Here is a 15283-nt window from a genome sequence, read left to right as displayed (position 1 = left end):
GTCCCAGTTTCCTTCCCTTCACTGTTGATTCATTCCTTGTACATTTCCCTTTATTTCACTTTTCATAGCCTTCACTTTTCCCCCTATTTTGTGACCGTACTCAACCAATTCTGTGAGAATCCTGATTACCAGTGTTTTGAACTCTGTCTGATAAGTTGGCTATTTTTTCATTGCTTAGCTGTATTTTTCCTGGAGCTTTCATCTGTTCTTTCATTTGGGCCATATTTTTTTGTTTTGGTGCACCTCTTATGTAGTAAGGGGTGGAGCCTTAGATATTCACCAGGGTAGGGCAACCATATCACTGCACGGTGACGCTACATGTGGGGGAGGGGTCCGAGAGGGAACAGTGCCGCTTGCTTAGCTCTCTGCCAGCTTTCAGTCCCCTCTGCTACATCCCCAAGCAAATTGGGCCCCTCTGGTGCTGATTCCCGGGTGGGTAGGGTTTGTGTATTCTAGTACACTGTGGGTCTGTCCAACAAACTCTCACGTGAGGCTAGCAGTTTCTCCTGCCACTGCACTCCCCACAAGTTTTACCAGTCAGGGTTTTTTAAAAAATATTTTATTTATTTATCTTTAGAGGGGAAGGGAAGGAGAGAGGAAGGAAACATCAATGTATGGTTGCTTGTCGTGCATCCCGTGCTGGGAACTGGCCTGCAACCCAGGCATGTGCCCTGACTGGGAATCGAACCGCGATCGTCTGCTTCGCAGGCTTGTGCTCAATCCACTGAGCTACACCAGCCAGGGCACCAGTCAGGTTTTGAGGCTTCATTTCCCTGTGCTAGAACCCTGGGTTGTGTGGTCTTTCTAGCTCCCCAGTTGTTCCTCTTGGTTTGTCCACATCTGTATATGGGACTGCCCCCTCTGCCAGCTGCCACTTTGCCTCAAGTCCTCTCCACCCTGGCTGCCCATCTCTGCCCCTCCTGCCAATCTGGATGAATGTTTCTTCTTTAACTCCTTGATTGTTGGACTTCCATACAGTTCGATTTTCTGTCAGTTCTGGTTGTTCTTTTGTTTTTACATTTGTTGTTGTCCTTCTTTTGGTTGTTCGAGGAGGCAAAGTACCTACCTACACCTCCATCTTGGCCAGAAGTCCTAGAGAAGTATTTAGAAGCCTTGGCCAGGTAGCTAAGTTGGCTAGAGTGTCACCCTGATACACCAAGGTTGTAGGTTCAAGCCCAAGTCAAGGCACATAAAAGAATCAAGCTATGAATGTATAAGTAAGTGGAACGACAGATCCATGTCTCTCTCTCTCCTTCTACCCTGCCTCCCTCCCTTCCTCTCTCTAATAAATATATATGTGTCTGACCCTCCAAATCTTGCCACCCTTGCAGATCTCGGAGATTATCTTTGTGACCGTCTATAGTGTCGAGTTCTTCCTGAAGCTTTACGTGGACCCCATCACCTACTGGAAGGATGGCTACAATCTGCTAGATGTGGTGATTATCATCACTCTCTCAATCCCCTACTCTCTCCGCAAGATCAAGGGCAAGCACTACCCCTACCTCAACATTGCTGATGGCATACAGTCCCTGCGCATCCTCAAGCTCATCACCTATAGCCGTGGCATTCGTGTGAGTCACCTGGGGTGCTATGGGCCCGGGGGTGCAGGTGTCAGGGCCTGTCTGCTTACCAGCCCCTGATGAGATCATAATTGTATTACTATCATCAAGCCAGTGAGTCCTGCTGTGTGGCAGGTTGATCTTTACCGATATTATCTCATGTAATCCTACATCAGTGGTACGAAAGGTATTATTAGCTCCATATCACAGATGAAGAAATTGAGACCCAAGGTCATGCAGCAGTTAGAAGCCAGAGCTGAGATTTGAAAGGTGTGGCTGGCTCTAGAGTCACCTGAAGTTTTCCTCGCTGTCATGCCGCAAGGTGCACCGCTTTCTTAGGCACACTTTTCAAATACCACGCCCCGTGCGGGCGTGGGGGGTGGGCTACTTACTGCCTTCCCCAAACAGCTGGAAATCTGCTGCTGCTTGTGGCGGGAATAGTCTCATGGCTTTGGAAGGGCTGCTCCTGCTGAGAAGTCGGGGGGTGACCGGCCTTTCCTCAGTCCTCAGAGCTGACCCGCTGTGCTCTTGGGCATCAGCCTGGATGCAGGGTGCTAGCCCTGGCTCCACGCCCTGTGTGTCCATGCTGCTCCAGGAAGGGGCTGGTTTGGACCTAGGTGACCAGTGAGAGTGTGCCAGCCTCTTTGGCTGAGATTTCTCCTGGCCTAGCCCCGTGTCTGTCTAGGGCTTAGAACTGACACAAGGGAGCCCCAGCCCTAGGGGGAGAGGATAAGGGCAATGTGAAAGGACTCCTCCTGCCACAGAGCTTCCTTCACTCATTCCTTGCTCTTACGTAGTCTCACGCCTGTGTGTCCCCTCCCACACAGCGTAGTCCAGCTGCCTCCTCCTGCTGGTGGCGAGGTTTTGGAAAGAGGTGTCTGTAGTCCCGGCCCCCACTTTCTTATCTGTCATTTGTGCCCTGGCTTCTTCCCTCCACTCCAAGTTACTAGTCCCTCTGAGGTTGCCAGCAACCTCCTTGTCACTGAGTCCACTGGTGGTTTCCCTTATCACTGCTCTCTCTGGGTTCGCCTCCCATCTCCGGCGTGACTTCTGGGGTACAGTTTCTTTGCCTGGCTCCTAACTGTTATTTTCTCAGAACTATGTCTTGAGTTCTCGTCTCTGCATATTCTCTTTGGGTGATCTTTTCTACTTTTTGGGAGTCTTCACCTGCCCATGCCTCTTTCTTTGACCTTCACACCCAGCTGCCTCCTGGACATCTTGCAGACTCCTCAAACTCAGCATGTCTCAGTTGGGAGTCATTGCTCGTCCCCCGCCCCACTCTCAAATCCCCGAACCCTGACTCCTCCTCCCGTGTTTTGTCTTTTGCTGAAAGGCACTCCCCTGAGCCTATTCAACTTCCAAGCAATACAGTGGAGTGTTAGCTTTGACTCCTCTCTCCCAGAGTCCTGTTGCATGGCTTCCTGCATAGTTACCAAGTGTCCACTTCTCTTCATTTCCATAGCCATTGTTTCCTGCCCCCCTACCACCCACCTTTACCTGGACTCCTGCAATGGCTTCCCACACTACTGGGAGTTCTGGAATCAAAATGCCCCAGTGGCTGTGGGAATCTCCAAAGTGTACATGAAATCATGACACCCTTCCTTTTGAAACCTGAGCCCGGCTCCCCTTGTTTGTGGCCTAGGGACAGACCCTTGAGTGGGAAAGCAGTGTCTGAGGTGCTGGGCACTGGAGTCAATGTCGCGGAGGTTCAAGAGTAAGGCAGGTGGTCAGGAGAGAAAGCTGGAGGTCCCTGGGGAGTCAGTGCCTGGTGGAGGGCACCTCAGAGTGAGGAGGGATCAGACAGTGGCAGGTGAGGCCTGGTTCTTCCAGGTGTTGGGCACCACCGGAGGAGGGGCGTCACATGGTGCGAGGGTTGCTAGGGTTGAGAAAGTCAAGGGATGAAGAGCCTGGCAGGTGTCAGGAGAGTGAAGGCCCCCAGGACATCAGCAGGATGGGGCGGGGCCTGACAGAGAGATTCTGAGACACTCAGTGAGGGGGAAGCCAGAAGGTCAGCCCTGCCTGGAAGCAGGGGCTTTGTCCACAGGGGTCAGGGCTCCGAGGATGAGGCAGTGGGCAGCTTCCTGAGTTAGGTCCGTGGGGAATAGGCAGCCTCTCTCAGGCAAGAGAGGATTTTCAGGTGAGGCCAGGAGAGGGGTCACCACGGAATGAAGGAACCAGAGACCTACAAAGTCACATGAGGAAGGAGGTGGTGGCACTGGGCTGTGAGAGGAGGGAAGCAGAAAGGCCTGGGGCAGGAGGGACTTCTGTCTTGGGCGTTGGGGGTAGGGCCAGGGCACTGACCTGTATTGGCACCTTGAAAGGCTGAAGGCACCAGCTGCTGGTTAAGCGCATTGTCTTGGCCATGTCATGACAGCCTGGTCAGAGGCGAAGCCTGAGGCTGCCTGGGGCTTAGGTCCTGGCAGGGACAGCCCACCCTTCAAGCCCAGGGATCCAGTAGAGGGAGCACAGCCCACCCCGCTGGCTGAGGTTTATCGCAGAGCTGAACCTGGCTTGTTTGGTGACTGCAGGCTTCTGCTCAGCCGTGGCCCTCGCACACTCGCTCGGAGACCTATGGGCACACAGGCACAATGTGTGCGCTGACATACAGCCCATATGACTGTTTGACCTTGGGTTTTCCATTACTAAGCAGAGCCTTGTACCCAAAAGTTGTTTCCCCGGGGACCATCGGGCTTCCTGTCTGTGGTTCTCCTGTGACCTTGTGGATATGACTGGACTGCAGACCCTCAGGGCCTCAGAAGTGATTCTAACGTATGTGCCCTGGCTACACTGGCCTGGCCTGCTGGCCAGGGCAGCTGGAGGCACCAAAGGTGGAGACCTGCCGCTCTGTGCTATTTATATTCATTGACATCTGAATGAGGCTTTAACAGGCCACGGCCTCTATGCCCAGAGCTGGTGTTTCTGCACATTCTTAGCCTCTGTCCCTTGATTAATTAAAACGGTTCTCTGCCTTCTGCCTTATGGCAGTACAGCTGCACCGTGAGGGATGAGTTTCTTGTTGTTTTTCACAGAGAGAAGTTCTGTTAGCTGGGCACCCGAGGGCCACACTGCCCATTTCTCTGCATTTTGGTCTGAAGAACAACCTTCAGAAGCTGGGCTGTGCGAGGAGCACCAGCCGCATCTTCCTCCCTGCCTCCTCCTTGGGGCCCATCACTTTCCCCACATCAGAGCAGCCAGGCCTGGGCCTGGGCCCTGCCTGGAGGTCCTCTTCATACCCAGAATGCCCCAGGGCTTGACCCAGAGCCCAGGAAGGCTGAACTGGGGGCTAGGTATCGTTTCCTTAAAGAATTTGGGAATTCAAAGTCAGGAACTTACTGCGGGCTGGGCTGTACGCCTCACAGCCCGGGGCTTCCTTGAGGAAGATGCTGCAGGCCTTGGGCATCCCGGCCACTACCTGGGGACCACACTGCTGCACATTCCGGGTTGTGGACCAATAGGTCCTGCCTGGCTGTGCTTGAAGAACTTGGCCAAGGCCTGTTGTCAGGTGTCAGTCCCATAGAGGCTTCCAGTGAGGGGGACCTCTTCTCCAAGGCCACTTTTAAAGCTGCTTGGCCTTGACCTCAGGTAGCTGGCCTGGAGGTGGGAGACCCAGCCTGGGCCTCTCCCCCTCCTTTCCATGGTGCTTCAGCTTCCACCGCTCTGTGCGATGCCTTCCCCACCTGGGCAGACCTCGTCTGCAGATGGCGTCCTGTGCACTGCTCTGCCAACTCACCTCTTCAGTCGTGATAGCTCCTGGGAAGGAAGTTCTGTCTCTGGCTCACAGGCAGGGAGGCCATTTTTCATATCTTGGCTCTTTCAGAATGAATCTCAAAGCCCTGCTATGCTTCCTCCTCTGAGCCAGGAGGGAGGCATGTGACGTGTGTTCACCCAGCAGGCAGCTGCCCAACCAGCACCCACGCAGGGCAGCCCTGGAGCTCCCATGTGGTCTCTCTGCTTCCCAACTTACCCCTAACTGCCCGGACATCACTATTCTGTGTCCCAGCTCTATCAGGTACCTCCTTTCCTAGCGTCAAGCTGATCAACAGTTTCCTGGCTTAGAAAAAGGGGCCTTAGTGGTTGCAGGCGGTGGCAGGAGGCAAAGGGCTGGAGAGCTGGGCCCAGTTATGCCCTGGGGGTGGGCCTGGCCAAGCCTCGTTCTTCTCAGAGCCTCTGCTCCCTCGCCCTGAAATGGGAAGATTGGTAACACCTACCTACCATGACACGATGTGTGTGACAGCGTCTAGGTAGGTGAATGTGTATTGAGCACCTACTAACTACATGCAGGGCCCTGGGTCCTGAAGAATGAATGACGAGGAGCCCTGCAGCGTGCTCCCCAGCACTGGGGTCAGACTGAGGTCACAGGACAGAGACCTGCCTGTGAAGTGGGGCCCGGAAAGGATGGGCAGCCACAGTCCTCTCAGCCCCCTTCCTTCCCCCTCCGAGGGGCTCCCCTCTTCCTCTTAGTCCTGGAATAGCACCCAGGGCTGGGCCTTGTGAGAAGCAGGAGCAGGCCACCTTGGCCTGACTGTGAGGCCAGACAGGGGTTCGAGCAGAACAGCGTGTGGTGCCAATGGGGAGGCCCCCCCAGACCTGAGACAGCTCACACGGTCTGCCCACGGATGACAGCAGGTGGGAAGCAGGCACTGGGCTTGCTGGACTGGACTGGCCCTCAATCTGGGCAGGGTTCCCTTCCCTCCTTCCATCTCTTCATCCAGCCATTTGTGGGCAGGCAGGGCGCTGGATGCTGGGGACAGCTGTGGGCTGGGCGGGCTGGACCCTGTCCCCTGCGCCCGCCCCGCCGGCAGGCTTGCCTAGCCCAGTGCCTCTGCCTTGCAGACGCTCATCACTGCCATCGGGCAGACGGCCTACACTGTGGCCTCTGTGCTCGTCCTGTTCTTCATCCTGATGTACATCTTCGCCGTCCTGGGCTTCTGCCTGTTCGGAGGTCCCGAAGGGGGCGACCTGAATAACTGGGAGAACCTGGCTGTGGCCTTCTTCACCCTCTTTAGCTTGGCGACGGTACTGTGTTTGGGAGCAGTGGTGGTGGGGTCCTCGAGGAGGGACCGCCAGCAGGCGCGGGTGTGTGGATGTGTCGTTCCTCCTGCGGGGCCTTCCCCATGTTCAGATACCTTGCTGGGCGGGGAAACTGAGGCAGCAGTGAGTGCTCTGGCCAGGGGTCCATCTCTGTCTCTAATCTTGTGACTCCCTGGAGTGTCCCCATTTGTCCCACAGAGTCGTAAAAATGTCACAGGGTTCGCAAAAGATGATCCACTTGGATTAAGTTTAATTTAGAAGTGAAGCCCGAGTCACTTAGCCTTTTGGAACAGACTGTCACAGACCCGCCCCGAGTAAGCCTGCAAAGCCCGAGTCTAGAAGTCCAGACCCCGCTGGACTCTGCAAAGACTGGAGTCGTTCCCAAGGAGTTTCCTGGCAGAGGCGGAGTCCTTTGGAAAAGGGAGGGAAGCCTTTTGCAGAAGAGCCCTTGGGGAGCCTTGGCCAGAAGCGCCCCCCACCAGTGGTGGCCTGTACCCCCAAACCACCACATATGCACTGGAGTCGGTGGACTGGGGGTTTCCAAGGGGCTTATATGGGGGCAGAACCAACTTCCTTCCAGTGGGATGAGGGCTTCCATAGGGTAGGTGAGTGGGAAGCCCACCCCGCCGGGCCTTGGCACTCGGCATGCCCTCCCTTGCAGGTCGATGGCTGGACAGACCTGCAGGAGAGGCTGGACAACCGGAATTTCATGCTGAGCCGAGCGTTCACTATCACCTTCATCTTGCTTGCCTCCTTTGTCTTCCTCAGCATGTTTGTGGGTGTGATGATCATCCACACTGAGGTGGGGTTGCGTGTGTGCGGGCCGGGGGTCGGCTCGGGTGGGGCAGGCAGGCTCAGGTGTGGGGCCAAGTCTTTAGGGAGGACCCTGCGCTGGCCCCCTCCTAAAGTGGGGGGGGGGGGGGCGGTGGCCCAGGGGGCNGGCAGGGGGGGGGGGGGGGGGCGGTGGCCCAGGGGGCTCTCTCTACCCAGCCCTACTCTTCTCCCTGGGCCAATGCGTTTCCCTGCCTCATGGTGGTGGCCAGCAGGACAAGGGCGTGGGAAGTCACTGCAGCTGCACTGGCAGCTCGAGTTGCGGTTCTTCTGCTAAGAGGTCCGAGCTGCAGTGCAACGCTAGGTAGCAAGAAAGTTTTGGGGTGGCCGTGCAGCGAGAGCTCTTGCCTCACCTCTGGTCCCACTCTCCAGGACTCCATCAAAAAGTTTGAGCGGGAGCTGATGCTGGAGAGGCACCTGACGCTCCAGAAGGAGAAGCAGGTGATCCTGAAGCGGCAGCAGGAGGAGGTCAGCAGGCTGATGCAGATGCAGGTGGGTGTGCGGTCCCCCCGGCAGGCGGACACACAGCTAGGTGGGCAGTCAGGCTGACCAAACGGCCAGAAAGAGGAGCCTGGAGGCCTGCGGAGAAGGCAGGCTTTATTCTCGGCACTTCTGTACTTCTCTGGCCACGTGAGCATGTGGAATGCTGTGATTATAACCTCTCCGCCCTTCCCAGGCCACGCTGTGCTGCTGAGCCCTCTGCCTGCAGTGCTCTCGTTACTGAGGGCTCACCAGGCCCCCATCTTCTGAGTGGGTGAGGCCATGCAGAGGTGTTATGAACCTTGGTTTTCCTAAACTGAACACGAAGAGCACAACAGGCTGGAGGGTGTCCGTCGGCACGATTCGGCTGAAAGGGCTGGGCTTCGAGCTCCCCGTGCTGAGCCCTGGGTGCTCTGCCAGGCTCGGGAGTGCTGCTACCCACCCCCCTCACCCCCGCCCGTGGTCAGTGCATCCTCCCGAGCCGCCTCTGAGGAGGAGGTATCTGCCGTTCTGGACCATGCTTAAGGCTTGTTCAGGGCAGGTGGGGCCATGCTGTGTCACCCTCAGGCTCTCACAGGTTCCTTCCTGTGTCATCTGTCTTCACCTCAGTGATGGTGGCTTATGAGGCTACCTCGGTCAGAGGGTCCCGGCTCACAAGGGGCCGGGTGACTGGGGTTAGGCTCAGGATTCATCCTGGGGTCAGGGTCAGCGCTGCTGGGGCCCCTGTGGTGGAGGGTCCCCAGGCCTCTGTGCGTCTGGGGTGTCACCCCTTCCTTATCATTGATATTTTTATGCTTCTCTCTCTAGAAAAATGTCGACTACAGAAGTTTCACTGAGCTGGTGGAGAACTTCAAGAGGACCCTGCGGCACACTGACCCCATGGTCCTGGACGATTTTGGCACTAGCCTGCCCTTCATCGATGTCTACTTGTCCACTCTGGACAACCAGGACACCACGATCTACAAGTCAGTCCCAGCCCCACTGACCGGGCCCAAGGAGACCAGCCATTTCCTGGTCCCCTGCTTTCCTGAGGCAGGGCCATGTCCAGTGCCCAGGACAGCAAGGGGCGCAATGGCTGATGAGCAGCTTGGGTGGAGAGAGGCCCTTCTTGGGTGTGCAGGGTCCCATGTACGCACGGGGCTGGGCTGAGGCGTGAGCAGGCCCAGGGTGGGCGACTCTGCTCCCCTGCTGCGCCCCAGCCTGCCCTGGACTGCATTTAATGCGGCTCCTTTGACCCTCTGGCCTGTCCTCGCTAACCCCTCTCCAGGGGCAGAGGAAAGAGCACAGTCTCCTTCTGCCACTGCCTTCCTCCATGGCTCTGGGCCGTCTCCCCCCTTTTCCCACCTGTCACATGAGGGCCTGCGGGGCCGATTCTGTGAAATTGTAAGTCTGGCCTGGCCCAGGGCTGTGCTCGGCTACTGCGGGAAGGGGACCCGGGTGAGGCCCTACGGAACCACAGTGGGCTCTTGGAAGGAACGAGGAAGGACACAATTAGCCTGGTTTCTGAACAGAAGTCTCCCGGAGGGCTTCGTGGACTGGAGGGACTACAAGGGGGCCTCAGGGAGCACCTCCTCTGGGCCCGGAGGGGACCAGGCAGTGTCTGTCATTTCCGCCTGGTCACTGCACTCAGAGCCCAGGAGGGTGTCGTTTCTACCTTGACGCATGTGATAAAATAACTCACTCCGGGGGCCACGGGTGGAACGGCAGACCTGGACTCCAGTGCAGCCTGACTGGGCTCTGAGGTCCTTGCTTTTTCCTGACCCCACACCTGCTAGGTGTGGTGGCCGCCCTGGTGCGACAGGTGGGGCCCGGGGGCACGGAGCCCAGCCCTGTCGAGCTCAGGCCCCCCTCCTGCCCTGCTTCCAGGCTTCAGGAGCTGTACTACGAGATTGTGCATGTGCTGAGCCTCATGCTTGAAGACTTGCCCCAGAAGAAGCAGTCCCACTCCTCAGAAAAGGTGGACAACGTGTAGCTTGGTGTGGGCGCCCAGGCCCAGAAGGGCTCGCAGCCTGTGAGGGGCCCCAGTAAACACGGGCTTTCTGAGCTGGCTTCTGCATGGTCGCTGCATCTTGGCCCTTCCCCACCCTGAGGACTGGGTCTGGGCAGGTGCCCATGACGCCTGATTCCCCGACACCCCCACCTCACTACACAGCCAGATCTTGGGGGTGGGCAGGAGGAGGCCCAAGACTCATCCTGGCCAGGGGCCACAGCCACAGGCCATACTGGACCTCTCCTCCCTTGGCCCCAGCAGCAGGGACCCACTGTGTTCCTGGGGAAGCACCCCTGAGGACCCCAGACCCAGAAGGGCCCCAGACCTAGCAGCCCCCTAAGAGGGTGTGGCTCCTTCCAGCTGGTGTGGCCTACTTTCCTCTGGGAAGCTCTGCGGCCCACAGCTCTGGGCACCCTCTTTGGAGGTCGTCCCTCTTTCTCCGAGGCTCACAGAGGCCGTGGTGCTCCAGGGGGTGGCCGTGACTGGCAGGGCCCTGTTGTGTGGGTGTGGAGCTCGGGGCAGGCTGGTCTGGCTGGCTAGCTTCAGGCACTTTGGGCTACTTCCCCTCTTTTTGCCGGTTAGGACTCTTCCCTGAAAAGGTGGGCTTTTCTGCCACATTCCCGCCAAGTGACTGCCAAAGCTGCCAGCGTCCTGGGACCCGCTGGTCCAGCCATGATAGAGCCATTCGAGGGCCCAGGTAGGGCAAGGGACTGGCACCCTTTGCCCTCAAGTGGCCAGGCCATTAGTCTGGTTGTTTCTCCTCTGCTCCATGGCTGGGGAGGATTTCCAAGGCCTGTCACCTTGGCAGTGACATCTCAGACAGAAGGGGGTGGGTTCTGGGAGGATCCAAGTGCGGAAAGACCCAGGACCCACACCAGAGAAACACACGGGGTTGAGTTGAGAGCGGCTGGATACAAGGGCGCCATGGGGGGAGCCCATGGGCTCCAGGCCTGGGCGATAGCACCCCTGAGGCCACAGGACAAGGGCAGGTGGAAGCCTATACTCGTGGTTTTATTTCTGTGTTGATTGCCATTTACTGAGCTGTGCTGGGTGCCAGGTTTCTGTGAAGAGAGCCCCAGAGTCTAGTCCTAGCCCTGTGGTGCCCACGGTTGTGTAGGGGGGACAGAGATCCAGTCAGACTGGACGATGCTCGTTTGAATGCAGAGAGCACACATCCACTAGGTACTCACATCGTGTCCATTTGCGGGTGTTCACCTCTCAGGACCAACTGAGAATTATGTGAGCAGTGCCAAGGGTTGCCCTGGAGAGAGCGGCCTGTCGCCGTGCTGTGGGGGAGTCCTCTGAGGGCAGCGAATGGAACCTGGCTGCCCCCTGGGGTGGGGAGGACATCATGCCACTGCCCAGGAGCTGGGCCTGGAGGAAGCAGGGTGCCCCTGCCCTTTGTGGCAGGGGGAGAGGCGCAGGGCTGTATGCGTTCAGTGCCTCACCATGCCCGCTGGGGGCTCCCAGGGGTGCTGCTGGGGTGGGTGAGCGCAGTCAGCAGGGCAGCCAGGCCTCGGCAGAGGTCCCGCTTGGGGTGGGGACAAAGCTGGGGTGGCCAAGCGCTCACCGCGGCTGTGCCGGCCTTGCTCCGAGGAATAGGAGAACACATCAGCTGCTCTCGCTGTAACCCTGGGAACTGCCCCAGGAACCTGGGGGTGAGCGAAAGATTTAAAACTTGCCTCAGGGAGTTAGAAAGTAGCCTGGTTCCCAAGTCAGGAGACCAGGATTTCTTCATTGGTGACCTTGGGCAAGGTGTCCAGGCCCTGGAAACCTCAGCTGTCTCCTCCCAGAAGTGGGCTGATAAAACTGTAAGGATCAGATAAAACGGTGTGAAACAAGATGTGGTCAACTTAGCGGTGCGTGCTTCCTGGCTGTCAGCTCTGCCTCTGCTTGGCCGTCAGCTGCAGAGTGGGCTGTGCCCACCAGAGACAGAGAGGGACAGGAGGAGGGTCAGGAGCTGAGCGCAAGGAGCAGAGGTCAGGAACCTGCGGGGGCGGGGCTGGTGCAGGGCCTGTGGCTGGCAAAGCAGACCTGGGGTGGGAGGTCTGGGTTCCAGGCCCAGCAGGGAGGCCTCCTGCCTGGGCCACTGGCTTGTGGCAAGCTGCTTTTAAGGGCACAGGCAGAAGGCTGTCATGGAGCAGAGAATGTGAGAGGGTGACCTGCAGAGGGCTGGCCCAGCACGGCTGGCAGAGCAAGCCCATAGATACTTGGCGCGCACGCTCGAAGCAGCATTTCTGTCTGGCTCTGCTTGCCTGTGGAGCAAACACCGGTAGGCTGGAATTCCCACTTGGGCTCTCACCAACTCAAACAGGCTTGGCCAAACTCCGAACTGATTTGCTTGGGGCAGAAGTGGCTCTGCTTGTCCAGGCCTGGCAGCGGAAGCAGGACCTCCTGCTCTCCCCCAGCCCTGGGATCCAGCAGAGCTGTCCCCAAACGGCTCTCTCATCTCCATCCTGCCAGCCGGGTGGTTTGGGGGCAGCTCTCAGAAGCAGGGGGCACCTGGGCCTGAATCTTCTGGTCACACCCAGGCCCTCCCCCAGCTCTGTAAGAAGGATCTAGAATCCAAGGCTGGAGGTGTTTGGAAGGTGACCAGGTTTTTTTTCAAACTGCTGTTGATTCCACCAGCAGGCAGCTGCTCCTCTGTCAGGGAGATCCAGGCAGCGCCTGCGAATGCAAGCTTCCTATTTGTCCCTGCAGATCCGCAGTCTGGCACCGAGATGTCAGGGACTGTGCGCCTTCTGTTTTCTTCCAGTGCGGGTGAGACCAGACACCTCCTAAAACAAACTGCCCTTCACCGGGTCAGGCTTTGCTCTCAGGGGTATATCCCCCTGTTCTGGTCTCTGTCCCTAGCCCCAAATGGCCTGGGTCTGCTCCATTGCCCCAAAGACTCAAGAGCGATGGCCCTGAATTGCTAATTAGGCTTTTCAGCAAGGAGAGGGGGTGGTTGCTGATTCCAGTAACAGGGATGGGAAGTGGGGACAAAGGAACAAGATGTGACAGAGTGCCCACTCTTCCCCATGCTCTGCCACCCAGGAATGGCATCTGTCCTCAGCCAGCCCCATGCCTCACCTTTCCCAGGTTGTAGCTTTGACTTTGCTTTCAGCTCGGTGCGACAGCACCTGGAGAACGGGAGCGCCAGGACTGGAGCGCTGTGCTTTCTCGGGCCACTCCTGGGTTCTCCTCCCTGGCGGAGGGTCGGGGTGGTGGGAAGAACAGGGAGCCTGGATGCTAGTAGGGCTGCAGGGACCTGTCAGGGCCTGGGACAAGGGGGAGGGAGCAGGGCCGAGGCCTGGGAGACAGACACTTGCGGACAGAGCCTCCAACGTGGCCGAGTGTGAGGCCTTGAGATCCAGGAAGGGGAGGAGTGGGGGTGACAGGTGTCCTGGTGGGGGAAGACCTGGCCCCTCACCAAGATTCTCTGAGAGAGGCAAGTAATGGCTAGAACTGTTTAAAGATGAGTTTTGGTGATTGAACTATACCTTTTAAAAATGGAGCCCCGTGAGTAGATTGGACTGTGTGGGTCTGCAGTATATTCGGGGGACATCAAGATCACCCTGTGGAACAGAAGCTGTCAGGCTAAAACTGGGAAGTGTTAAGAGGGGCCCACAAACCCCCGACAGAGCCCCCGGCTGAAATGGAAGACCCCTGAGTGAAGTGCTCCAGGGAGTGGTGGCACCGGGCGACTGGCTTTCTGAAGAACAAAACTGAAGTGTCAAAAGAAGTGTGGACGAGGCCAGAGGGGGGTGAAGAGTCTTGGGAAACTGGAGGTGACCCCCACGTTTGTAAACTGGTGGAGGGCCAATGACATTCTCATAGCAGGGGCGTCCCACAGCTCAGCATTCTGAGAGCCCAACCACCCCGTGACTCCCTCCTTCCCCAGGGGGACCCTGGTGCCTGGGACTGGGGCCGATGCAGAGGCGTCTTCAACACTCGCCACGGGGGCAGAGACATAGGGTCAACGTGGCGCTCAGGCCGAGCTCCGGAGGGACAGCCATTGTTTCGGTTGGCCGTGGAGAGAACGCCTTCTGGATGGTCGGCGTTTCTGAGTACAAGGCACTTTCACATACCTGATCCAAATCTCCAAATAACACTTAGGTATCCTAATTATTCCCATTGAACAGGCCGTAAAACTGAGGTTTGAAGAGGTGATGTGACTGGAGACTACAACTAGGGGAGGAACCAGGACACACAACAAGCACGCCTGGCCCTTGTGCCGCTCTGTCACGACGCCGTGCCTCGATCTTCCAGGGACTCGTCATCCCCTTTACAGGGGACAGGCTCTGAGAGACTGCCGCCTGGCCGAGACTGTCCTTAAAGGGCACAGTCGGTATTCGAATGCAGGCCACACATGGGCCCCTCTGCTCTGCTGCCTTACAGCGAACTTGTTCTCAAAGTTATTTTTCTGTCTTCAGTTTTTAAAATATTTTGCTTTTAGAGAGAGGGGAAGGGAGGGAGAAAGAGCTGGAGAGAAACATCGATGTGAGAAAGATACATCAATTGGTTACCTTGCGTTCGCCTAACTGGGAACCCAGCCCCCAACCCAGGCAGGTGCCCTGACTGCGAATCAAACTGTTGACTTTTTGTTTCACAGGCTGGCAATCAATCCACTGAGCCACACCAGCCAGGGCTCAAAGTTATTTTTATTTTTTTAATTGTTTTTAAAGAGACCAACTATTTTATTGAATTTTTTTTTCTTAGAGAGAGAGGAAAAGAGAGAGAGTAGAAAGAGGGAGAGAGAATTTTTTTGTTTCCCTTAATTCGTGGTTGCTGGTTGATTCCTGTGTGCGCCCTGACCCTGACAGCGCTCCAACCAACTGAGCACCTGGCCAGGGCTCAGAGCTGTTTTTCTGAACTTAGAGAATCCAGCCGTGATTCCTTTCTGGGCAGGGCCTCGTTCTGGGAGGAGGGAGCGTGGTCGCTTAGATGGGCCTCCGTCTGCCATTCTCCTGGCGCCTTCTCCCTGCCTGGCTGAGGCTGTGAGTTCTAAAGTCTGCCAGCCCAGGGGCTCCTGGCCTGGCCCCAGGACCCCAGGCAGCTCCAGGGGTGTGGAGGCAGCAGGAAGCAATCGGTGTGTGTGGATGGGTGGGGACTGTGGCCTCGCATCAGGAAGCTGTGGCCTGGGCAGCAGCAGCAGGGCTTGGTTAGACGCTGCCCTTCCCTGCTCGGCTGTAAAGCCGCCCAACAGGTGGGAAGTGCCGAGCAGGCAGGGTGAGCCTGCCAGCCAGTGCTCTGCAGAGCGGTCCCTTCACCCAGAAAGCTGGCCTCTTAAGTGGAGACTTTCCAGTCCTTCCTTCCTGGCCCTCTGCCTGCTTGTGCACCCACTGATAACGCATCAGCAAGGGCAGAAGCTGTGGGGGGTGCTTTGGGAGGCTCTGGGCCCAGGCAGATG

At 57.4% G+C, this 15283-nt stretch overlaps 1 protein-coding gene across 1 annotated transcript in view; it reads left to right on the top strand.

Annotated features, from left to right (window-relative positions):
* Nucleotides 1-10805, top strand: part of CATSPER3 (cation channel sperm associated 3) — a 28619-nt gene extending 17814 nt beyond the window's left edge. The window contains exons 3-8 of the mRNA XM_037059505.1: nucleotides 1332-1571; nucleotides 6393-6575; nucleotides 7252-7392; nucleotides 7794-7913; nucleotides 8709-8866; nucleotides 9768-10805. Coding sequence (XP_036915400.1) covers nucleotides 1332-1571; nucleotides 6393-6575; nucleotides 7252-7392; nucleotides 7794-7913; nucleotides 8709-8866; nucleotides 9768-9873 — 948 coding nt within the window. The 3' untranslated portion in view covers nucleotides 9874-10805. The remainder of the gene's footprint in view (nucleotides 1-1331; nucleotides 1572-6392; nucleotides 6576-7251; nucleotides 7393-7793; nucleotides 7914-8708; nucleotides 8867-9767) is intronic.
* Nucleotides 10806-15283: the final 4478 nt, after the last annotated feature.

This window comes from Sturnira hondurensis, unplaced genomic scaffold, assembly GCF_014824575.4.
Source record: "Sturnira hondurensis isolate 20B ecotype Veracruz unplaced genomic scaffold, ASM1482457v3 Scaffold0011178, whole genome shotgun sequence".
Taxonomy (NCBI): Eukaryota; Metazoa; Chordata; class Mammalia; order Chiroptera; family Phyllostomidae; genus Sturnira; species Sturnira hondurensis.
This window is presented reverse-complemented; position numbering and strand designations above follow the sequence as displayed.